This window comes from Salmo salar, chromosome ssa02 (genome assembly GCF_905237065.1).
Source record: "Salmo salar chromosome ssa02, Ssal_v3.1, whole genome shotgun sequence".
Taxonomy (NCBI): Eukaryota; Metazoa; Chordata; class Actinopteri; order Salmoniformes; family Salmonidae; genus Salmo; species Salmo salar.
Window position 1 is genome coordinate 44959589 of NC_059443.1, and position 26521 is coordinate 44986109.

At 43.8% G+C, this 26521-nt stretch overlaps 1 protein-coding gene across 5 annotated transcripts in view; it reads left to right on the forward strand.

Annotated features, from left to right (window-relative positions):
• Positions 1-26521, forward strand: part of LOC106583925 (clathrin coat assembly protein AP180) — a 64942-nt gene that overhangs the window by 3087 nt on the left and 35334 nt on the right. For all 5 annotated transcript variants that reach the window (XM_014168624.2, XM_014168618.2, XM_014168641.2 and 2 more), the window contains exons 3-5: positions 21877-22019; positions 23978-24053; positions 24290-24392. In XM_014168624.2, the coding sequence (XP_014024099.1) occupies positions 21877-22019; positions 23978-24053; positions 24290-24392 (322 nt within the window). The remainder of the gene's footprint in view (positions 1-21876; positions 22020-23977; positions 24054-24289; positions 24393-26521) is intronic.

Consider the following 26521-nt stretch of genomic DNA (forward strand, 5'->3'; position numbering starts at 1 on the left):
CTGTTAATAATAAAAAGTGGTAATTGTTGTGTTTCGCCGTAATCTCAAGTTTCAATGATCAAGAAGGGAGGATTGCCAATGTGAAATAAATGTTTTCTGGCAAATGTACTGTACCAGTCAAAAGTTTGGATACACCTACTCATTCAAGGGTTTTTCTAAATTTTTACTATTTTCTACATTGTAGAATAATTGCCTTGATGAGAGCTTTGCACACTCTTGGCATTCTCTCAACCAGCTTCATGAGGTAGTCACCTGGAATTGCTTGCTTGCCCCGGTCTGCTAACTGCTAGCTTGCCTGCCCCGGTCTGCTAACTGCTAGCCCCGGTCTGCCAACTGCTTGCTTGCTAACCCGGTCTGCTAACTGCTAGCTTGCCATCCCCGGTCTGCTAACTGTTAGCTTGTTAGCATCGGCCTGCTAACTGTCTGAATCGCCTTGTCCCCAGTCAGCCCAACCACTCACTGGACCCATATGTTCACTTGGCTACGCATGCCTCTCTCTAATATCAATATGCCTCATCCATTACTGTCCTGGTTAGTGATTACTGTCTTATTTCACTGTAGAGCCTCTAGCCCTGCTCAATATGCCTTAACCAACCATGTTGTTCCACCTCCTACATATTTGACATCACCTGGTTTAAACGTCTCTAGAGACTATATCTCTCTCATTACTCAATGCCTAGGTTTACCTCCAATGTATTCACATCCTACCTTACCTTTGTCTGTACACTATTCCTTGAATCTATGCTATCGTGCCCAGAAACCTGCTCCTTTTACTCTCTGTTCCGAACATGCTAGACGGCCAGTTCGTATAGCCTTTAGCCATACCCTTATCCTACTTCTCCTCTGGTGATGTGGAGGTTAATCCAGGTCCTGCAGTGCCTAGCTCCACTCCCACTCCCCAGGTGCTCTCATTTGTTGACTTCTGTAACCGTAAAAGCCTTGGTTTCATGCATGTTAACATTAGAAGCCTACTCCCTAAGTTTGTTTTACTCACTGCTTTAGCACACTCTGCCAACCCGGATGACTTAGCCGTGTCTGAATCCTGGCTTAGGAAAACCACCAAAAACCCTGAAATCTCCATCGCTAACTATAACATTTTCCACCAAGATAGAACTGCCAAAGGGCGTGGTGTTGCAATATACTACAAAGATAGCCTGCAGAGTTCTGTATTACTATCCAAGTCTGTACCCAAACAATTCAAGCTTCTACTTCAAAAAATTCACCTTTCCAGAAACAAGTCTCTCACTGTTGCCGCTTGCTATAGACCTCCCTCTGCCCCCAGCTGTGCCCTCGATACCATATGTGAATTGATTGCCCCCCCATCTATCTTCTGAGCTCGTGCTACTAGGTGACCTAAACTGGGACATGCTTAACACCCCGGCCATCCTACAATCTAAGCTTGATGCCCTCAATCTCACACAAATTATCAATGAACTGTCATAGAATAAGTCGTACTCATCCTTAAAAATGTCGTACTGGAGAGAAGAGGACCAAAACGCAGCAGGTATGTGCAGGCTCATCTTGACTTTTATTAACTATCAAAAATGAACACCCAAAATAACAAAGAACTCACGAGAATGAACGAACAACCAACAGTCTGGCAAAGCATAGGCTCAACACAGAACAATTCCCCACAACCCCAAAGACAAAACACACACACCTATATAGGACTTCCAATCAAAGGCAACTATACACACCTGCCTTCAATTGGAAGTCCCAATCATCAACCCAACATTTAACAAACAAACCCCCTGCCACATCCTGACCTAGACTAAGCAATACGCCCTCTGCTGGTCAGGACGTGACAGTACCCCCCCCCCCCCCTCAAGGTGCAGACTCCAGGATGCACCTAAAAAAGAAAAACAAGAAAATCCCCAATACCCCAACAAAAACCCAACAAACAATAACCCCTAAACCATAAGGGAGGGAAGGTGGCTGCCGTCAACGACGGCACTGTGCTACACCCTCCCTCCCCAACCCACCTATCCTGGAGGTGGCTCAGGTGCAGGCCGTTCCAGGCAGTCGGGCCACTCTGGCAGCACGGGACAGTCTGGGCAGTCTGGCAGCTCGGGACAGTCTGGGCAGTCTGGCCACTCCGGCAGTTCAGGGCAGTCTGGCCACTCCGGCAGTTCAGGGCAGTCTGGCCACGCCGGCAGTTCAGGGCAGTCTGGCCACGCCGGCAGTTCAGGGCAGTCTGGCCACGCCGGCAGTTCAGGGCAGTCTGGCCACGCCGGCAGTTCAGGGCAGTCTGGCCACGCCGGCAGTTCAGCGCAGTCTGGCCACTCCGGCAGTTCAGCGCAGTCTGGCCACTCCGGCAGTTCAGCGCAGTCTGGCCTCTCTGGCGACTGTTGACTGGCGGGCAGCTCTGATGACGACTGTTGACTGGCGGGCAGCTCTGATGACGACTGTTGACTGGCGGGCAGCTCTGATGACGACTGTTGACTGGCGGGCAGCTCTGATGACGACTGTTGACTGGCGGGCAGCTCTGATGACGACTGTTGACTGGCGGGCAGCTCTGATGACGACTGTTGATTGGCGGGCAGCTCTGATGACGACTGTTGACTGGCGGGCAGCTCTTGCCCCGTCAAACAGCCCTTGTGCCCCCCCCTAAAAAATTATTGGGGGTGCCTCTCGGTCTCCCTTACCTCGCCAGTCTTCTTCCGCTGCTTGGTCCTTTGTTGGTGGGGAATTCTGTCATAAAATAAGTCGTACTCATCCTTAAAAATGTCGTACTGGAGAGAAGAGGACCAAAACGCAGCAGGTATGGGCAGGCTCATCTTGATGTTTATTTATTTTCAAAATAACAAACCACGAGAATGAACGAACAACCAACAGTCTGGCAAAGCATAGGCTCAACACAGAACAATTCCCCACAACCCCAAAGACAAACACACACACCTATATAGGACTTCCAATCAAAGGCAACTATACACACCTGCCTTCAATTGGAAGTCCCAATCATCAACCCAACATTTAACAAACACAAACCCCCTGCCACATCCTGACCTAGACTAAGCAATACGCCCTCTGCTGGTCAGGACGTGACATGAACCTACCAGGTACAACCCCAAATCCGTAAACACGGGCACCCTCATAGATGTCAGCCTAACTAACTCGCCCTCCAAATACACCTCTGCTGTTTTCAATCAAGATCTCAGCGATCACTGCCTTATAGCCTGCATCCGTAATGGGTCTGCGACCAAACGACCACCCCTCATCACTGTCAAACGCTCCCTAAAACACTTCTGCGAGCAGGCCTTTCTAATCGACCTGGCCGGGGTATCCTGGAATGACATTGATCTCATCCCGTCAGTAGATGATGCCTGGCTATTCTTTAAAAGTGCCTTCCTCACCATCTTAAATAAGCATGCCCCACTCAAAAAAAATGTTGAACTAGGAATAGATATAGTCCTTGGTTCACTCCAGACCTGTCTGCCCCTTGACCAGCACAAAAACATCCTGTGGCGTTCTGCATTAGCATCGAATAGCCCCCGTGATATGCAACTTTTCAGGGAAGTTAGGAACAAATATACACAGGCAGTTAGAAAAGCTAAGGATAGCTTTTTCAAACAGAAATTTGCATCCTGTAGTACTAACTCAAAAAAGTTCTGGGACACTGTAAAGTCCATGGAGAATAAGAGCACCTCCTCCCAGCTGCTCACTGCACTGAGGCTAGGAAACACTGTTACCATCGATAAATCCACTATAATTGCGAATTTCAATAAGCATTTCTCTACGGCTGGCCATGCTTTCCACCTGGCTACCCCTACCCCGGTCAACTGCCCGGCACCCTCCACAGCAACCCGCCAACCCGCCATTTCTCCTTCACCCAAATCCAGATAGATGATGTTCTGAAAGAGCTGCAAAATCTGGACCCATACAAATCAGCCGGGCTAGACAATCTGGACAATCTTTCTAAAATTATCTGCCGAAATTGTTGCAACCCCTATTACTAGCCTGTTCAACCTCTCTTTCGTATCGTCTGAGATTCCCAAAGATTGGAAAGCTGCCGCGGTCATCCCCCTCTTCAAAGGGGGTGACACTCTAGACCCAAACTGCTACAGACCTATATCTATCCTACCCTGTCTTTCTAAGGTCTTCGAAAGCCAAGTTAACAAACAGATTACCGACCATTTCGAATCCCACCGTACCTTCTCTGCTATGCAATCTGGTTTCAGAGCTGGTCATGGGTGCACCTCAACCACGCTCAAGGTCCTAAACGACATCATAACCGCCATTGATAAGAGACATTACTGTGCAGCCATATTCATCAACCTGGCCAAGGCTTTCGACTCTTGTCAATCACCACATTCTTATTGGCAGACTCGACAGCCTTGGTTTCTCAAATGATTGCCTCGCTTGGTTTACCAACTACTTCTCTGATAGATTTCAGTGTGTCAAATTGGAGGGCCTGTTGTCCGGACCTCTGGCAGTCTCTATAGGTGTGCCACAGGGTTCAATTCTCGGGCCGACTCTCTTCTCTGTATACATCAATGATGTTGCTCTTCCTGCTGGTGATTCTCTGATCCACCTCTACGCAGACGACACCATTCTGTATATACTTCTGGCCCCTCTTTGGACACTGTGTTAACTAACCTCCAGATGAGCTTCAATACCATACATCTCTCCATCCGTGTCCTCCAACTGCTCTTAAATGCAAGTAAAACTAAATGCATGCTATTCAATCGATCACTGCCCGCACCTGCTCGCTCGTCCAGCATCACTACTCTGGACGGCTCTGACTTAGAATACGTGGACAACTACAAATACCTGGGTGTCTGGTTAGACTGTAAACTCTCCTTCCAGACTCACATTAAGCATCTCTAATCCAAAATTAAATCTAGAATCGGCTTCCTATATCGCAACAAAGCATCCTTCACTCATGCTGCCAAACACACCCTGTAAAACTGACCATCCTACCGATCCTCGACTTCGGTGATGTCATCTACAAAATAGCCTCCAACACTCTACTCAACAACTGGATGCAGTCTATCACAGTGCCATCCGTTTTGTCACCAAAGCCCCATACACTACCCACCATTGCGACCTGTACGCTCTCATTGGTTGGCCCTCGCTTCATACTCATCACCAAACCCACTGGCTACAGGTTATCTACAAGTCTCTGCTAGGTAAAGCCCTGCCTTATCTTAGCTCACTGGTCACCATAGCAGCACCCTCTCGTGGCACGCTCTCCAGCATGTATATCTCACTGGTCACCCCCAAAGCCAATTGCTCCTTTGGTCGTCTTTCCTTCCAGTTCTTTGCTGCCAATGACTGGAACGAACTGCAAAAATCTCTGAAGCTGGAGACTCATATCTCCCTCACTAGCTTTAAGCATCAGCTGTCAAAGCAGCTCACAGATCACTGCACCTGTACATAGCCCATCTGTAAACAGCCCATCTATCTACCTACCTCACCCCCATACTGCATTTATATATTTATTTATCTTGCTCCTTTGCACCCCAGTATCTCTACTTGCACATTCATCTTCTGCACATCTGCCATTCCAGTGTTTAATTGCTATATTGTCATTACTTCGCCACCATGGCCTACTTATTGCCATGGCCTACTTATTGCCTTAACTTACCTCATTTGCACTCACTGTATATAGACTTTTTGTTTTCTTTTGTTCTACTGTATTATTGACTGTATGTTTTGTTTATTCCATGTGTAACTCTGTGTTGTTGTATGTGTCGAATTGCTATGCTTTACCTTGGCCAGGTCGCAGTTGCAAATGATAACTTGTTCTCAACTAGCCTACCTGGTTAAAGAAAGGTAAACAAAATAAAATAATATATTTTAATTAACAGGTGTGCCTTGTTAAAAGTTAATTTGTGGAATTTCTTTCCTTTTTAATGCGTTTGAGCCAATCAGTTGTGTTGTGACAAGGTAGGGGTGGTATACAGAAGATAGCACTATTTGGTAAAAGACCAAGTCCATGTTATGGCAAGGACAGCTCAAATAAGTTAAGGGAAATTACAGTCCATCATTACTTTAAGACATGAAGGTCAGTCAATCCGGAAAATGTAAAGAACTTTGAATGTTTCTTCAAGTGCAGTCGCAAAAACTATCAAGCGCTATGATGAAACTGGCTCTCATGAGGACCTCCACAAGAAAAGGAAGACCCAGAGTTACCTCTGCTGCAGAGGATAAGTTCATTAGAGTTAACTGCACCTCAGATTGCAGCCCAAATAAATGCTTCACAGAGTTCAAGTAACAGACATATCTCAACATCAACTGTTCAGAAGAGATTGCGTGAACCAGGCCTTCATGGTCGAATTGCTGCAAAGAAAGCACTACTAAAGGACACTAATAAGAAAAAGTGACTTGCTTGGGCCAAGAAACACGAGCAATTGACATTTGACCGGTGGAAATCTGTCCTTTAGTCTGATGAGTCCAAATTTGAGATTTTTGGTTCCAACTGCCGTGTCTTTGTGTCTTTGTGAGACACAGAGTAGGTGAACGGATGAAGTCCACATGTATGGGGGAGGAGGTGTGATGGTGTGGGGGTGCTTTGCTGGTGACACTGTCAGTGATTTATTTAGAATTCAAGGCACAATTCACCAGCATGGCTACCACAGCATTCTGCAGCGATTCACCATCCCATCTTTTTATCATTTGTTTTTCAATAGGACAATGACCCAACACACCTCCAGGCTGTGTAAGGGCTATTTGACCAAGAAGGAGAGTGATGAAGTGTTGCATCAGATGACCTGGCCTCCACAATCACCCGACCTCATGTCACGACTTCCGCCGAAGTCGTTCCCTCTCCTTGTTCGGGCGGCGTTCGGGGCTCGGCGTCACTGGCCTTCTAGCCATCGCTGATCCACTTTTCATTTTCCATTTGTTTTGTCTTTGTTTTACACACCTGGTTTCAATTCCCCAATTACATGTTCATTATTTAACCCTCTGTTTTACCCATGGTTTTTGTGCGTGATTGTTTTATGTATGTTCGGTCCGTTATTGTGGGCTCGGTATTACGACATGTTATTGGAATATTTGAGTAAAGTTACTTGTGTTACTCATCTCTGCTGTCCTGTGCCTGACTCCTCTGCACAAGCTACACACAGACCACTACACCTCAACCCAATTGAGATGGTTTGGGATGAGTTGGACCACAGAGTGAAGGAAAAGCAGCCAACAAGTGCTCAGCATACGTGGGAACTCCTTCAAGACTTTTGGAAAAGCATTCCTCATGAAGCTGGTTGAGAGAATGCCAAGAGTATGCAAAGCTGTCATCAAGGCAAAGGGTGGCTACTTTGAAGAATCTAAAATATATTTAGAGTTGTTTAACCTCTATGGGCTAGGTGGGACGCTTGCGTCCCACCTACTCAACAGCCAGTGTAATCCCGTGGCGCGATATTCAAATACCTCAAAAATGCAAAAACTTATTTTACACCATTTTAAAGACAAGACTCTCGTTAATCTAACCACACTGTCCAATTTCAAAAAGGCTTTACAACGAAAGCAAAACATTAGATTATGTCAGCAGAGTACCCAGCCAGAAATAATCAGACACCCATTTTTCAAGCTAGCATATAATGTCACATAAACCCAAACCACAGCACTAACCTTTGATGATCTTCATCAGATGACAACCCTAGGACATTATGTTATACAATACATGCATGTTTTGTTCAATCAAGTTCATATTTATATCAAAAAACAGCTTTTTACATTAGCATGTGACTAGCATGTGACTAGCATTCCGACCGAACACTGCCGGTGAATTTACTAAATTACTCACGATAAACGTTCACAAAAAACATAACAATTATTTTAAGAATTATAGATACAGAACTCCTCTATGCACTCGATATGTCCGATTTTAAAATAGCTTTTCGGTGAAAGCACATTTTGCAATATTCTGAGTAGATAGCCCGGCATCACAGGGCTAGCTATTTAGACACCCAGCAAGTTTAGCACTCACCAAAGTCAGATTTACTATAAGAAAAATGTTATTACCTTTGCTGTTCTTCGTCAGAATGCACTCCAAGGACTTCTACTTCAATAACAAATGTTGGTTTGGTCCCAAATAATCCATTGTTATATCGATATAGCGGCGTTTTGTTCGTGCGTTCAAGACACTATCCAAAAGGGTAAATAAGGGTGACGAGCATGGCGCATTTCGTGACAAAAAAATTCTAAATATTCCATTACCGTACTTCGAAGCATGTCAACCGCTGTTTAAAATCAATTTTTATTCAATTTTTCTCGTAAAAAAGCGATAATATTCCGACCGGGAAATTGTTTTTTATTACAAAGAGAGTGAAAGTAAAAGCATGCTATCCCCTCATGCACGAGCCTCAGTCTAATGGCCCTCTGATAGAGCACTTGCCAAACGCGCTAATGTGTTTCAGCCTGGGGATGGAATTACATCGTTCAGCTTTTTCCCGCCTTCTGAGAGCCCATGGGAGCCGTAGGAAGTGTCACGTCATGCCAGAGATCCCCTGTATTTGTTAGAGATGATCAAGGAGGGCAAGAAATGGTCAGACAGGCCACTTCCTGTAAGGAATCTTCTCAGGTTTTGGCCTGCCAAATGAGTTCTGTTATACTCACAGACACCATTCAAACAGTTTTAGAAACTTTAGGGTGTTTTCTATCCAAAGCCAATAATTATATGCATATTCTAGTTACTGGGCAGGAGTAGTAACCAGATTAAATCGGGTACGTTTTTTATCCGGCCGTGCAAATACTGCCCCCTAGCCCCAACAGGTTAACACTTTTTTGGTTACTACATGATTCCATATGTGTTATTTCATAGTTTTGATGTCTTCACTATTATTCTTCAATGTAGAAAATCGTAAAAATAAAGAAAACCCCTTGAATGAGTAGGTGTGTCCAAACTTTTGGCTGGTACTGTATATATTTTTGCTTCTGCATATGCCCCCAATACTTACGATTTTTTGTTTCTCTACACATAATACTTGCTGGAATATCTGATTTCCATGTGGTCTTAGGTGGTGACATGAATACAACCGTAAACCCAACAATGGATACATCTAACAAATCAGCTACTGCACCACTAGCCACTATAGCGTAGCAAAATATGGTTTCTGATTTTTCACTAGTAGATAAACAATATGGAGAGTGCAAAATCCACAACTGAAAGAATATACTTTTTATTCAGCTAGGCACAGATCATTTTCAAGGATAGATTGATTACATATTACTTTCATCACAGTCACTGCATCTTGTACAAAAGGTGGAAATTGTGCATACTGTATGTCTATGTCTGATCATCACGCAAACTTATGCAAACTATAACCAATGCTCCAAATCATGCCACAAGTAATCTCACTCTCTTAAAAAATGTGGATTTCTGTAATCAATTAATGTCTGATTTACATGAATTTATCCTCCTCATCAAAGAGTCTGTGAATGACAATGGAAGGGTTCATTAGAAACAATACAATAGCATTTGCTTCTGGTTTGAACAAGTCTCAACAGTCTCACTTTATCCTTACTAACTTGTCAACAGCAGAACAGTTTTTCCGCCCGAGAAGGAGAGATGATTATTAATCATCAAATCTGAGTTAAATTCCTTACCCAGATTAAGAGCAGAATTTCTAATTCACAGAGCCAGACAAACTGATCATGTGGACGGTAATAGACCTAGCTTCCTCTTAGCTAGTAAATGACGCAATAATGATAGTCTTGCTGACATTGTTTCCATTCAGTCTGACGTGTGTTCTCTTGCATGATTCACCATCAATCAATTTACATAGAAAAAATTGATATGAAGAAAATATACAGTTCTGAAGTACAAAAGCAAGAGACCCTTTTTCGAGGGCTTGAATTTACCGCACCTCTCCTCCGATGATACACACTCTAAATGCACCTACAGTATAATGCTCAATGAACTGCACGATGCATTGAAAGACATGAACTGAGGCAAATCCCCTGGATGGGATAGCATCCCACCGGAATTCTATTTAACCTTTTGTTCTGAACTTGGCTCGATATTATTAGAAATGGTACAAACATCTATTCAAATGGGCTTTTCAATAGTGATGTTAATACTGCAATTATCTCTCTGTTACATAAAAAAAGGTAAAGATGCAACTCTCTATCCAAGTCATAGGCCTCTCTCCCTTATTAACAGTGACATGAAATTGTATGCAAAGGTTCTAGCCAAACGTCTTGAAACAATTTACCCAACCTAGTTAATCCTGATCAAACAGGTTTTGTCAAACATAGACTGGCTTTAGACAATCTGAGAGGTCTCCTATGTATAATGCACATTGATCCTAATATACCATCCCCCTGTGCAGTCATGCGAATTGATGTGGAGAAGGCATTTGACCGTCTATGGTATTCTGTGAAAAGAATGGTATTTGGCTAAATATTTATGAATATGTATCGTAACCACTTTGCAATATTCTTGATGGGCAATCAATGCTCCTCACAGTTCGCCATCACATGGGAAACTCGTCAAGGCTGTCCAGCGTTCAGTCTCCTATTTGCCCTATCACTGGAGCCTTTAGCTAAAAAAAATATGTCAATCCCCAGATATAGGGCAAATATCAGTTGAGGACACGGACCACCAAATCTCATTATAAGCAGATGACATACATTCGGAAAGTATTCAGAACCCTTGACATTTTGTTACATTACAGCCTTATTCTAAAATGGATTAAATTGTATTTTTTTCCTATGTAAATAAGGTATTTCTGTTTTTATTTATAATACATTTGTAAAAAATTCTAACAACTTGTTTTCGCTTTGTCATTATGGGGTATTGTGTGTAGATTGTTGAATACTTTTATTTATTAAATCCATTTTAGAATAAGGCTGTAATGTAACAAAATGTGGAAAAAGGGAAATTGTGTGAATATTTCCGAATGCACTGTATTATTGTACCTTGACAATGTATCACAATCCCTCCCTAATGTATTAAGTATATTCAGACAATTCAGCAGTATATGAAGTTATAAGATTAACCTCACTAAATCATCTCTGCTTCCACTTAACAAAGCAATTGTGACCCATTTTAAATACCTGGGCATTGACATTTTTCCTTCTCTATATAAAATTGTTTAGAAGAACTACAAACAAGTCCCAGCTGCAATTACAGAAGATATCATCAGATGGTTTAATCTAAGATTAACTTTATCAGGTCGAATTTCAAAATCTTCCTTTGCCCATGTCATTAGGGTACTGGGAAAATATTAAAAGTTCAATCTTGAATTTTATATGGAAAGGGAAATGTCCCAGAATTAAAATGACTACACTCCAACAATCCAAAGGTTTTGGGGATCTAGGATTACCCAACTTCAAGTAATATGCTTTGTCTCCAGTGCGCCGCCCACTTAAGAAAAGGTTTGATCAAGATAAACGTCTTCCTTGGTTGGAAATTGAGGGAAATATAGTGTCACCATTTACATTGAGAGATACACTATTCTCTTCCTTATCTCCTAAGTTTTGCTGTACTCAGAACCAATCATCTCCCACACAGTACAGACCTGGCAACAAATTGGGAAGTGCAATGGCATACCCAAACACCACTATTTAGAAATAACTCCCTACCTTTGGGAGGGAAACCTGTTATTTTTAAACAACGGTCTGAACAAACAATTCATAGACATAATGAATGATGAAGGTTTATTATCCTTTCATGAACTAAAAAAATATGTATAATTTTGTGTAATTTTTTTAGTTTTTACATTTGCAGTTAAGAACCGCTATGCGCACTTATGAACCCCATTCCATCCACTCACTGAGTTTTGGAACCTACATGCACATGATGTGGGACTGCCCCAATTAAAAACCTTTTAGTCGCAGGTTGCCAGGTCTGTTATGAGCATAGTTGGTGCTGCCATTCCCCATCTGCCATTCCCCATCTCCCCAGTATTTTATTGTTGACACGTCATTGACTTTCACAGTACCCCAGAAACGAGAATGGTTGTCTGGACTGACTGCGGCAAGAAGAATGTTAGTGACCAGACACAAGTCTTCACATAACCTCAGCATAACGCAATGGCTGCAAAACTTCCTTGACGTTCTTTCCCTAGAGCTCTCCAATGCCAAGGAAACAACATTAGTTATATTCAATAGAGTAGTTGAAAATGTAGAATTGTTTGAATTTATCAATTGTATTTTGAATGTCGGTATAGAGTATCGATGCATGCGGGCTGATTCTATTCATGTGTGCCTTGGTCCCACAATTTGTTTTCAAACATAAGATGAGTTACGATTATGTTTTGTTTTATGCATAGATATGTCCCCAACATGAGCTCATGGGGGGAGAGAGGGAGGTGGGGAGGGGGAGTGAGGAGGGAGGGGGAAATAGGAATGGGTGGCACCTACTAAGAGGGGTGGGGGAGATGGGACAGACAAGACAAATAATATATATATTTTTTCAATTGTTTTTCATTTTTTTAAATATGTACTTGTTTTATATTATTGCAGGTCTGTGATTTGAACCCCTCACAAGATCTAACAACATTATGAATTTAATAACTTTCGCATCCAGCAGATTTTCCACTCAGACTTCCATAATTGAGAGAAAAAAAGGAAGTAGACAAGAAGTAGGATTTTTATAGAACAACATTAGTTCTTCTCAAATGAATGGGGAATGTTCTTTTAACTCTTTTATTTCAACTCTTGAGCAAAATGGGAATCCTACTGTTTTATTGTTTATTTATAACTAGTTGCGATGCCGTCCTTCCAAGTCTTGTTCATTAAGGCTTCCCCGTCGGCTAGAGGAGGACTGGAAATTGATATTCATTCAGAATATGTTCTTGGCTGATTGATGTACACCAAAGCACACTTAATGTTAAGGCCTTTCCCAATCCTATGTGTTATCTTGTGATGGACTCGTTTGTCTGGATGTAGAGTGGTGCCATTTAAAAAGCTGAAAGGTCTCTCAGGTCTTTTTCATTTGAAGACTCTGTGCACTGGTATGTTTCCATGGTGATTTTGTGAGTGTGATATCGTCAAGCACCAGGCCTGTGAGCTTTCCATGCTGACCCATAAGAGAGAGAGAGAGAGGGAGAGAGGCTCTCTCTCCCTACCCTCCTTACCCCAACCCTATTCATTCTCTCCCAGTAGAGAGTTAAATGATGCAGTGCTAGTAGTGTGCTGCAGTGAGGAGAGAGAGAGAGAGCCTCCAACCTCTCTCAGGTGTCCAACCCTCACTGGACAAGGGCTTTCACTAGACATAATACAGTAGTAGTGTAATAGGACACCAGTGTAGTAGCTGAACTAGGTCACCTGGGTCGTGTTCAGTAGGGTACTCCGTAGCAAAACATTTTCTAATGGAAAGCAACATTTTGCATTTAAAATCTCCCTATTTCAAAACGTTTTCTCTCTTGAGAACATGACTCTGAACAGAAATGGGTCTTCCTCCTGCCAGACAACACAGTAGACTGTAATGGTCCGTCTGTCAGGATTCCTCAGAGCACACCTTCACACCTAGAAGATGGTGTAGACGTCCTTGTAACCAGCTTCACACCACAGCTGACATTGAAAGCCTTGAAAAGAGTGAGATGTCAGGTTAGCTATCATCTTAGCAGGGGATTGGAGAAACACCTGTGTGAAAGATCCATGTGTTACTTATTTTAGAACTGTGATCATTACAGCTGAACAGCAAGGAGGTGCTTTAACATCTTTCAACACTCTTGATGGTGGCTCGACAGGGCCTGCTTGTGTCTTCAGTGCAGGCTCCAGCAATCTTAGAGCTGTTACACTGCTTGTGCGAATGCCAAGTACGTTCTCCTGCCAAGTTCTCATTGTGTGGAAGGAGCTAGAGAACACAACTGTATGGGGACGCTATGGATTAAGAAGCCCAGCTGTGTGTGTCTATGCCACTCATGGCTGTAATGAACACATTGGGAGACAGAGTGCTGGTTTCAAGCGCAGGGCGCAGCAGGTGTTTATTTGTAATGGACCACAGGAGGAGGCAGGTAGCTGGGTCCAGGGACAGGCAGAAGGTCATATACAGGGGGTCCAAAAAGGCAACAGTACTGGCAGGGAAAAGGCTAGTAATGTCGTCCGGGAGATCAGGCAATAGGTTGATAACAGGAAATCCGATAGGCTAAAGTACAGGCAGGGAATAGGCAAAAGGCGTCGTTAGTGAGGCAGGCCAAAACTATCATACACGGGAGGATTCAATTACGGGAAAAACAGAGCTCCGAATAGAAGTGTGTCACAAAACAAACAATACCTCACAATGATGAACTTCAAAGGTTAAGGCCCTAGTAAGAGGATGAGAAGGACAGCCTTAACCTGAGCCCAGAGGGAGGTAGTGCACTGGCAGGATTTGTATTACTGTCAAATTAGATGGTTCAGAAGGAGGAGACCTCCCACCCTGCTGCTCAGAAGAACCACCATCTTTATCCAATGCGGTTGAAACAATATGGCTCCCATCCTCTTGCCCTGCCACAACAGCTGTATGAGGAGTGTACATGAGTCAAGAGCAGGGCTGTAGACACACACGCACGCACACACACCAACATACACAACACACACACGCAGTCAATATTCATGATTATATCTTCTATCATGACATACCGACAGGCATTTGTAGCAGAATACCCATCTGTGTGTGTGTGTGTGTGTGTGTGTGTGTGTGTGTGTGTGTGTGTGTGTGTGTGTGTGTGTGTGTGTGTGTGTGTATATATGATGTTAATTATCACCAGCACTGTTAATTATCACCTGCACTGCCTAAATCTAAATCAACAGTCATTCCAATTAACAGGTTTTATGTAGTAGTAGGGGTTGGATGGCACAGCGGAGGAGGTGAGAGGTGGCAGCACATATGTAACCCACCACCTATGATTCAATCCTATGTAGCAAAATTTGAAATTGTGTTTTTTTACATTGGATAAAATTAGAGAGTCAGGAATAGAAAATAGTATATCATACATTGCAGTTGAGGAACAATAGGAAATGTATTCTGCTTTGAAAGTTAATAAACTTGTAATGCCATTATTGAGAAAATGGACCTTAAATGTTTTGGTACACCTACTGGAGAGCTCTTCTTTGTCTACAACCATTCAGCATTGTTCACACCTGTCACGGTTGTCGTTGGTTAAGGAGGACCAAAATGCCGCAGGTATATATATGTATGCTCATCTTGACTTTTAATAAATTCCAAAATGAACACCAAAATAACAAACAAAGAGAACGAACGATCAACAAACAGTCTGGCAAGGCACAAGGCTAAACTCAGAACAATCTCCCACAAACACACCCAACTAATATAGGACTTCCAATCAAAGGCAACACCACACAGCTGCCTTCAATTGGAAGTCCACCCCAATTAACTCAACATAGAAACAGACTACCTAGACTAAACATAGAATACATGAATCTCAAACAGTGCCCAAAAAACCCAGGAATACTAAATCAAATGCCCTTACTACAAAAACACCACCACATAAAACAAATACCCTCTGCCACGTCCTGACCAAACTACAATAACAATTAACCCTTATACTGGCCAGGACATGACAACACCATCTTAAACCTTAGCCCCACCCATCTCTTTAAGGATTCGCATGTGAGGCCATGTGCTAAACAGAGTGAGTAAGGTAGTGTAGTAAACAACCAAGTATTTCAAGACTAAAAGTAGTAGCAAAAAGTAGTAGTACAAATACACTTTATCTAGTCCTTGGCCAATATCCTAATCTAACTTTGGTGCAGGTCATGTTGTTCTTCACATTACCATCTCTGGTAAACACACACTATATCAAATAACATCTAAGTTCATTTGTCACATGCAGAGGATGCAAAAGATGTAAACGGTACAGTGAAATGGTTAATTGTATAGTGGAGTCTTTTGTTTAGACATGTAGCTAGCTAGCTAAACAATGAACCATAATCCCATGCACCATGAATGAATCTGCAGGTAGCTAAAGCTAATGAACTACCTAACCAATTAGGCCATAACTAGCAATGCAAATGGCTTTCTGAGATATGATTAATATTACTACACAGATCATACACATAACGTTAGCTAGTTAACTAGCTAACAGTACGCTTTAACTTGCAATGAAAACGATAATATCTGAAAATGTAGCTAGACTCTTACCCGTATACATGGATGAGTGCTTCCCCCTCTCTGCCATGGTTGCCTTTAGTTTGAAGATGCTATCCAGAGACATGTTTTATACAACAGCCTTCTGTGTTATCTGTTCGACTCCCTCTGCATTTGCAATCATCTCTCTGCTTCCACCGGGCATTCCACTGATTTCGGTCAACTTCTTCTGTGACAGCAACACCGTTGATCACCGTTTCTTCCCCATCACTGTCATCAGAAGACTCTACAATGTTTGGTTCAATTAAAATGTTTTTACCTAAATCAGGGATTTCCTCATCGTCTGATTCATTTTCAGAGTCAGAGAGAGTCAGCATGGCACGATCATCCTCCAAAAAGTAGTCCATTATAACCTAAAAACTGTATTAGTCTTCTGAGCTAAAGACTGTGCTAGCCCGCTGAGCTTCAATAGTTTACGGACGCTTGTGTTTCCTGTTTATTCACCCTGGAGCCTCACCGCTTTGCATTTTACATTTTACATTTTAGTCATTTAGCAGACGCTCTTATCCAGAGCAACTTACATTGCATACATTTCATACATTTTTTTCTTCCGTACTTTGCTCCCAGGGGCACTGCTACAAGCACCCAGGAGGGAACCCGGGGCAGGGCAGCCCCATGGGGATGGAGAAAGGGGAGGGGGAGGGAGAGAGAGAGCACAGAAATTGACGTGACTGATTTAGACCCATCGGGAGTGAAGGGATAGAGGGCATGTAGTAAGTGGGAGTAGGCAGAGTGTCGGATGGTTAGGGAGAGAGAGTAGGCTGAGTTTAGGGTGCTTAGCAGTAAGGGTAGGCTGAATGTAGGGTGCTTAGGAAGAGGGTGGTTGAGTGTAGAATGCTAAAGGGGTGGGGGTAGGATGAATGTAGGGTGCTTAGGGAGAGGTGGTAGCCTGAATGTATGGTCCCTATGGTGCTTAGGGAGTGAGGGTAGTAGGGTAAGTGTTGGATAGTAAGATGTACAGAATGAGATAATGTACGTGATTCACAGTGGTACACACAAGGGATTAAAATCAGAGTGCTCTGGAAGTGACAGTGACACATTTATTCCTCAAATGTGTGTCTCTCAATGTCCCTCTCCTCTCGTTGCCTGCTCTGGATTTTGCTGGTTCTCTCTTGGCTGATATGCTTGCAATCGGCTGGCCAGCGGGGGTTCTACTCAGGGAAGAGGCCTATAAATAACATGGGCCTTTCATGGTCCATTCATGTGCAGTGGAACATGATCTTACTGTGCATGCCTCCATCAGATACTAGACCACTCCCAGAAACAGGACATTTGACATGCTTTGGTTTAATGGTTTGGTTTTCTGGTGTATCTGACACCAATCAATATGGACATACTGAAGAGAGGCCATGGCATATATTGAAATCATTATTTTTCAAATCCGTTTGTATTGTCCATTTGATTGCATTTTATACATTTGCTGATACACTTTGTTATGCACTGTATGTGAAATGGGGTAGATTGGGACATGAAAAATCAGGTAAACTTGTGTTTCTGTGTAGTCTGGCACTACTATGCTATGTCTATTACTGTTGCAGTGAAAATATACCTGTAACATGTTCTGCAAAGGTATTTTACTGCAACCTTGATGCCAGGCAAAACTATGAGAGATTTCTAGTTGCCAAGGAAACAGTCTTGGCTCATGCCCATTTGTACTCTAAACCCGTTGATAAAAAAGGATTAATTTCCTCATTTCCATTTCCTGTGTGAGTGAGTGTGCACATGCATGTGTGCCTATGTGTGTGTGTGCCCGTGCATGTGCTTATGTGTGTGACTTTGTGTGTCCCTTTTGTGTCCCGTGGCACCAGTATCACTTTCAGCTATTGATGAATGAAATGGGCCTGTTCGATTCAGTTTGGACGTATGGCAGGGTGTTGTGGTGTGGTTTTCACTGGCATGATGTCAACGACATGATATCGGTCAATAGTTCACACACACACGCAGGTGTGCGCACGCACGCACGCACACACACACACACACACACACACACACACACACACACACACACACACACACACACACACACACACACACACACACACACACACACATACATACATGGCTCTACAGTAAAAGCTGTGTCAATGAGAGCTCATTGGATCAGTAGCGGGCGCCATGTCTGTGTTTAGCCTTCGTCTGAACCCGTGCTTAGAGTAAGCAACCTCAATGTAAGTTCCAGTCACACTGTGACACTACACCTGCTTCAAAGATGAATAAGTGATGAAAGCACAACGTGAGCAGCAGTATGGCAGTGTGACGATGATGATACTGTCACCGTGTGGGGTTGGATGCTCTCTGTCTGGTCATGCATACTAACAGGAGAGTGTGTGTGATTGCGATTTCCCAGTCCACGCCGTGGCTAATTGACTGACGTACTGAGCCCCGGTGTAAGCCATGGATGCATTTGAGGTAGAGTAGTAGTATCTTTGACGCTGACAGGTTTCCCTGCCTACTCCTCCCCCTTCCTGCCTTTGTTTCCAGTACAACAAGAGGATGAGATTATGTCAGACCCATGATGTTCCTCTTCTGCTCGCTCTGCTGCACGATGACGCCTCAGGTGGTGGAGCTTTATAAATAGAGCAGAGGAGCTATGTGTAGTATGTGTACTGTGTTTGTGTATGTTTAGTAGTAGAGTTGCATTTCCCTACGCTTGTGTGATGAACAACCTTGCCTAAATCAATCCTGAAAACACATACGTTTTTAGCTCAGTGGGCTAACACTGTCTTTCTGTGCGCTAGTCAGTTAGTTACACATGTCTGTGCGTGTGTGTATGTCTGTGTGTGTGCGAGGTACATACTAACTGAACTATATGCATGTATTTGAGTATGTGTTGTCCCTCTGCTGCATTATGATGGTGCCATTGAGTCGTGTCTGGTGCAGTGAGGAGGTGGGGATGTGACTGTTACAGTAATCACTGCCAAGGCTGCTGCTATTACTGCCTCCACTTTCCTAACTGGCACTGCAACTACTGCAGCCACCGCTCTTTCTCTATGGCTCCCTACTGATAACATACTGCTCTGGTTGCTTCTTCCAAGGCTTATAATCCCATTTCTGGCTTTTTATGATATTATCTCAAGAGCTCAGTGCCCACCCAGTGAATAGATTATGTTTTAAATGTTAGGCAATGAAATGATTTCCAAAAAAATACTATCACACGATACAAGTTTTCACTAACGACCTTGTCACATTGACTGTTCCTCCTCATTTCAATATGACTAGGCTATTTCAACTAGGCAATTATACTGGATCCATGACAGGAATCTTTAGAATCCCTCCTCCTTCACGTGTTGGCTCCAGTAGTGTCACAGGGTGGGGATTCACCCTGTCTGTCTCATGCAAGTACACTACATGCAAGTAGTCCCTATTAACTAGGGCAGTGTTACTGCCGTTACCGACGGTGCTGCTGCTATGACAACATTGTCTACGTGCATGCATGGCTGTGTGTGCATACTCATGTGTTTGTATTTGTGTAGCGTGAGTAGCTACTGTACATCCCTTGTGGGTCTAAGCTACATGTATGGGACTTTGTGAATAGGGGATATTCGTGAAACACACACACACACACACACACACGCGTGCACGTGCGCACACACCACACACACACACACTATCTCTCTCTCTCTCTCTCTATCTCATCTCTCCTCTCTCAGTATGAATAATGGAGAGAGGGGGACAGTGTGCTGGGACAGTGAGTCAGGGCTGCCGTGTGCTGGGGTTCCCGCTGCTCAGCATCCCAATCCGAATAGCTCAGCCCCAAGTCACATTTCTCCTCAACTCTAATCCACCCTTTCTCTCTCTCTACGCTCTCTTCCTCTTTCTCTCTCTCCATCTGCTCTCTCCATTCAGTCTCTATCTCTTTGCTCTCTCTCTCTCTCTCTGCTCTTTCTCTTTTCTTCCTCTCTCTCCATTCTCGCTCTCTCTAAATGTTATTTAAATGATCTCTTTCTACCTTCCTCTCCCTCCCTCTCTATTTCCCTCACTCCCTCTCCCATGTCGATGCATGGGAGAGGGAATGTATTATTGTGACCACTCTGGCTGTTATGTGGATCCTGCTGACCATAGTGGATGTCTAGGTGAGAAAAAACAGACTTCAGCATAGTCTATCTCTGGACTTGTTGCGCTCTGATATGTTGCTCTGGGAACAGCACGTTACTTCCTGTGCCCAGATAATCCAGAGATATGATTAGAACAAAGGTCAGGTAATTAACGGTGCTGGATTTATTATCAGTGTAATGATGCCTGGGGGACCCTGTCTGTTTGTCATTCAACTTTATCCTATCCAACCTGCACGTTGTGGGCCTTAATTTGTGGTGGTTTGGTGAATGCCTTAGCTCAGCAGGGTAACAGATTTGAGGCACCCGGGAGACTTGGTTTGGGTCTCTGTGAGGAGTCGAGTTGAAGTCACCATTGGTTAGCCCCCAGACATTATGCATAGCCTTTGGCCCAGAGGTTTCTTTTTGTTGGTGTATAGATAATCTGAATCTGTGTTTTAACTTGGCCATTGTGTGTTTGTCCATGTGTGTATGACTCAGTGTGTGTATTTTGAGAGAGAAGGAAAGAGTGAGGGAGAGAGAAACAGAGGAGGTGGAGTACAGGCTGCTGGCTCATCAATACACACACAAGAGGTACCCCTACCTCACTGGAGGGGACATCCACACCAATCAGCCCTTGTGTAACCTTTATTTAACTAGGCAAGTCAGTTAAGAACAAATTCTTATTTACAATGACAGTTTACCAGGGAAGAGTGGGTTAACTGCCTTGTTCAGGGGCAGAATGACAGATTTTTACCTTGTCAGCTCAGGGATTCGATCCAGCAACCTTTCGGTTACTGTCCCAAAGCTGTAACCACTAGGCTACCTGCCGCCCCAAAATGATGATAGCATGATGCTAAAAGGTTGAAGGACACATCATACTGTAACATGTCGGTGACTGAACCCTGACCTTCAGAGCATCCCTCTCCTCTTTATTCATCCGTCTATCACTACCTCCCTCCCTCCTCTCTATTACTCCAAACTCATGTGCAATATCTCATATATTAGGCATTTATATGTGTCATTTATATGAGGAATTTGACTGAAAACTACCAAGCACGACAGGAATCCATCCTATCCCACCACAGTAAATAGATTTTCTCTGAGCATATGTTGGCTGATTTGTGTTGGTGAGGGGGAGGCAGAACAGCTTGAAATTTCCCACCCTGTCTGTCTGCTCAGATGGTACCACCGCTCTCTCTGGCTCTCTTTCTCTCTGTCTCTAGCTCTGCCCTTGAGTGATGCCTTTCTATCACACTTGTAGGGAAATTCCACTCTCTTCTCTCTTCTCCTCACTCTGTACCTGTATCAGTGTAACCTGGGTGATGAAAGGACACTATTGACAATAGGATGCTCTGTCTGTCTGTCTGTCTGTCTGTCTGTCTGTCTGTCTGTCTGTCTGTCTGTCTGTCTGTCTGTCTGTCTGTCTGTCTGTCTGTCTGTCTGTCTGTCTGTCTGTCTGTCTGTCTGTCTGTCTGTCTGTCTGTCTGTCTGTCTGTCTGTCAGTTCAGGACCAATGTAACTATTTCCAGGAAGCAGAAGATCTGGTTTAAAGCGATAGGGCCGGTGGGAAATAAATTGTCAAAATGACATAGATTACACTCAATGTAAAGTACTTGGAGAGTTTGGAACCTATTTGTACAGTTTGTAACCTGTTTGTAGTGTGTAACCGATCATTGGCGCTGTTCGCTCAGACCTGATCGAGGTACAAATTGACCAAGCCTGATTATGTATGGGATTGTACATTACATGTATGGGAAAATGTAATTAAACACTACATTTCTCTTCATTATTCTCCCTCAGACCTGATTGAGGCCACCAAGGAGTCCAATGTGAACATCCCACAGATGGCGGACACGTTGTTTGAGAGGGCCACCAATGCCAGCTGGGTGGTGGTGTTCAAGGCCCTGATCACTACGCATCACATGATGGTTGCTGGCAATGAGGTGAGTGAAAGCCAGCACCACCACTACTGATCCTATGGGAGGGCCTGTAGTTAAAAGGGCTGGGATGTGATTGGCTCTTGTTTATATCATTTGGTTGAATTGGACATGCTGAGTTTTTGGTTTTTAGTTGGCCAACCCTCATCCTTGATACACTGAGTGTACAAAACATTAGGAACACCTTCCTAATATAGAGTTGCACCCCCTTTTGCCCTCAGAACAGCCTCAATTCATTCGAGGCATAAACTTTACAAGGTCCCTAAAGCATTCCACAGCGATGCTGGCCCATCTTGACTTGCTTCTTCACAGTTGTGTCAAGTTGGCTGGGGGTCGATCTCTAGTCCGAATAGCTTATTCCGTCTCATCCCACAGATGCTCAATTGGAATGAGATCTGTTGATGGGGCAGGCCAATGAAGTAAGCTGAATTCATTGTCCTGTTCGTGGAACCCTTCCTGGAAACTCCTAGCCTTGTGGCATTGGGCATTATCCTGCTGAAAAAAAATGATTTGCAGATATCAAAAATCTCGAATTGAAGTGGATTTAACAGGTGACATCAATAAGGGATCATAGCTTTCACCTGGATTCACCTGGTCAGTCTTGGAAAGAGCAGGTGTTCAGTCAGCCATTTAGATATTCAGTAATTCCATCATTCATCCTGACCTCCATTGTTATGTCACTGCTGTCAACAAGGGGTAACAGAGTCAGATAAGCAGATGTTCTGTTTAGCCTGTCCAGTCTGTCTATGGCCACACTGAAACAATGGATGGAGGAGAGGGAGGGAGGGAGGGAGGGAGGGAGGGAGGGAGGGAGGGAGGAGGGAGGGAGGGAGGGAGGGAGGGAGGGAGGGAGGGAGGGAGAGAGATCTCTTCATTCATATGCCCTTCCCCCCACCATTATTAATCTCATCACAGTGTGTGCATGTATGTGCGTGCATCTGTGTTTGTGCATGTTTGTGTGTGTGGGTGTGTATTTGACTGGCCAGTAGAGACAGATGTGTGGGGTTTAGCACGACATCTGGAGTATGTTTGTTGGTATGAGACTGTACGCTGTCTGAAATATTGAGGAGGAGAAGGAGTGTACTACAGTATCACAAAAATCTATGTTTTACACCAGATAGGTGCAGTGAAATGTGTCGCTTTATAGGGTCAGACATAGTAGTACAGCACCCCCAGAGAAAATTAGGGTTAAGTGCCTTGACCAACAGCACCTCAACAGATTTTTCACACAGTCAGCTTGGGTATTTGAACTAGGAACCTTTCGGTTGCTAATCAAATGCTCTAACCACTAGGCTACCTGCCACCCTATAGAGCATCTCTCATTTATTTCACTTCATTAAACTGGGCTTTGACTTTTGAATTAACAGTGTAAACGAAAACCCAGGTGTGTATGTGTGTGTGCGTGCACATATCATGTGTATAGGTGTGAGTGTGTGCAGAGTATGCTTTTCTTGTCATGTGTCACAATTCCTCCATACAAAGCCTATTTGCCATTCATGTATTACTGTTTAGTGGGTGATACATTCTGTATTTCAACAGAACCATTCTCACCCTCCAACTCAGGCACTGTTTTCTTTGATGTTGGCTTTCTGTAATCAATTAAGCTGCAGCATGATCATATCACACTTTTCACATGAATTCCAGTTCCTCTTCAACACAATTATGTGTTTATAATATGAAACAGCTCCTCTGAAATTACACATCTCATCCATTTCCTTTTGTGACTCATTCGATCCTTTGAAAAAAAGGATCTTTAAAGGCTGTTATGTGTTTGTGTGTGAGCGTGTTTTAATATGTGTATGTGTTTTAATACCTGTCAAAATGTCTGGTTCTTTAGCATAACAGACTCAATCGTTTGCTGAGCTGGTTTGTTGTTTTAGTGTATTGATCCAGTCGCCTCCTCTGACTGGTGTGTATTATTCTCTCTCTCTCTCTCTCTCTCTCTCTCTCTCTCTCTCTCTCAGAGATTCCTCCAGTTCCTTGCCTCCAGGAACACCCTCTTCAACCTCAGTAACTTTCTGGACAAAACTGGTTCCCATGGTGAGTTAACGCTTGCTCCGGCAGCTCCTCCCGTCCCTGCGTTTACCAAACAACCCGCTCTGACGTCGAGTCAAGCTGTCACCCGGGGTGACCACTGTGAAAACTGTGTCCATGGTGATTAATATGAGCTCCCATGGCCATGTAAACTGGTTTCTCTGGTGATGGAAATGGTCCTCTGTGAGGTGTTGTTGCTATGGAGATGTGGAGGTGACATTGGCCTGTTGTTCCTCCCCCAGGCTACGACATGTCCACGTTTATTAGACGCTACAGCCGGTACCTCAACGAGAAGGCGTTCGCCTACAGACAGATGTCCTTCGACTTTGGCAGAGTGAAGAAGGGGTATGCTGTCTCTCAATAACTCTGTGTATCCTCGCCATCAGGGCTGCTTCCATTTTTACATTTCATTTCAACCTCTTCTCTTTATGGGTTTTTAAAAAAGATGATCAAGCTTCAAACAGAGCAAAACACACAGTCTAGCTGCAATATACAAGATATGTTTTGACCCCTCACCCTCCCACCCCCTCAGAATCATATATACTGAACAAAAATATAAACGCAAGATGAAAAGTGTTGGTCCCATGGTTCATGAGGTGAAATAAAATATCTCCGAAATTTTACATACACACAAAAAGCTTATTTCTCGCAAGTTTTGTTCACAAATTTATTTACATCCATGTTAGTCAGCATTTCTCCTTTGCCAAAATAATCCATCCACCTGACAGGTGTGGCATATCAAGAAGCTGATTAAACAGAATGATCCTTACACAGCTGCACCTTGTGCTGGGGGGCAATAAAAGGCCACTCTAAAATGTGCAGTTTTGTCACACAACACAATGCCACAGATGTCTCAAGTTTTGAGGGAGTGTGCAATTGGCATGCTGACTACAGGAATGTCCAACAGAGCTGTCGCCAGAGAACTGAATGTTAATTTCTCTACCACAAGCTGCCTCCAACGTCGTTTTAGAGAATTTGGCAGTACGTCCAACCGGCCTCACAACCGTAGACCACGTGTAACAAGTCCAGCCCAGGACCTCCACATCCGGCTTCTTCACCTGTAGGATCATCTGAGACCAGCCACCCGGACAGCTGATGAAACTGAGGAGTAGTTCTGTCTGTAATAAAGCCCTTTTGTTGGGAAAAACGAATTCTGATTGTCTGGGCCTGGCTCCCCAGTGGGTGGGCCTTGCTCTCAAGTGCCCTCCCATGCCCACCCATGGCTGCACCCCTGCCCAGTCATGTGAAATCCATAGATTAGGGCCTAATTAATTTATTTCAATTGAGTGATTTCCTCATATGAACTGTAACTCAGTAAAATCGTTGAAATTGTTGCGTGTTGCGTTTCTATTTTAGTTCAGTATAAAAACATAGAAATAGATTTATATTATATTTCTCATAGAGACAACACTTGACAGAATCACAGCCACCTGACCTGTCTGTCAGTCTCATAGGTCAGTAGGTGGGAGTGATTCGTCTTAAAGCCAGGGTTGCATCAAAGACAGTACAGTAAGAAAATAGGCTAAACTGCTTCTCCAATAGAAATTCCTGATCACATTTCAAATCAAATCAAATCAAATGTATTTATATAGCCCTTACATCAGCTGATATCTCAAAGTGCTGTACAGAAACCCAGCCTAAAACCCCAAACAGCAAGCAATGCAGGTGTAGAAGCACGGTGGCTAGGAAAAACTCCCTAAAAAAGCCAAAACCTAGGAAGAAACCTAGAGAGGAATCAGGCTATGAGGGGTGGCCAGTCCTCTTCTGGCTGTGCCGGGTGGAGATTATAACAGAACATGGCCAAGATGTTCAAATGTTCATAAATGACCAGCATGGTCAAATAATAATAATCACAGTAGTTGTCGAGGGTGCAACAGGTCAGCACCTCAGGAGTAAATGTCAGTTGGCTTTTCATAGCGATCATTCAGAGTATCTCTACCACTCCTGCTGTCTCTAGAGAGTTAAAAACAGCAGGTCTGGGACAGGTAGCACGTCTGGTGAACAGGTCAGGGTTCCATAGCCGCAGGCAGAACAGTTGAAACTGGCGCAGCAGCACGGCCAGGTGGACTGGGGACAGCAAGGAGTCATCATGCCAGGTAGTCCTGAGGCATGGTCCTAGGGCGAGAGAGAAAAAGAAAGAAAGAAAGAAAGAAAGAAAGAATTAGAGAGAGCATACTTAAATTCACACAGGACACCGGATAAGACAGGAGAAATACTCCAGATATAACAGACTGACCCTAGCCCCCCGAAACATAAACTACTGCAGCATAAATACTGGAGGCTGAGACAGGAGGTGTCAGGAGACACTGTGGCCCCATCCGATGATACTACCGGACAGGGCCAAACAGGCAGGATATAACCCCACACACTTTGCCAAAGCACAGCCCCCACACCACTAGAGGGATACCTTCAACCACCAACTTACCATCCTGAGACAAGGCCGAGTATAGCCAACAAAGATCTCCGCCACGGCA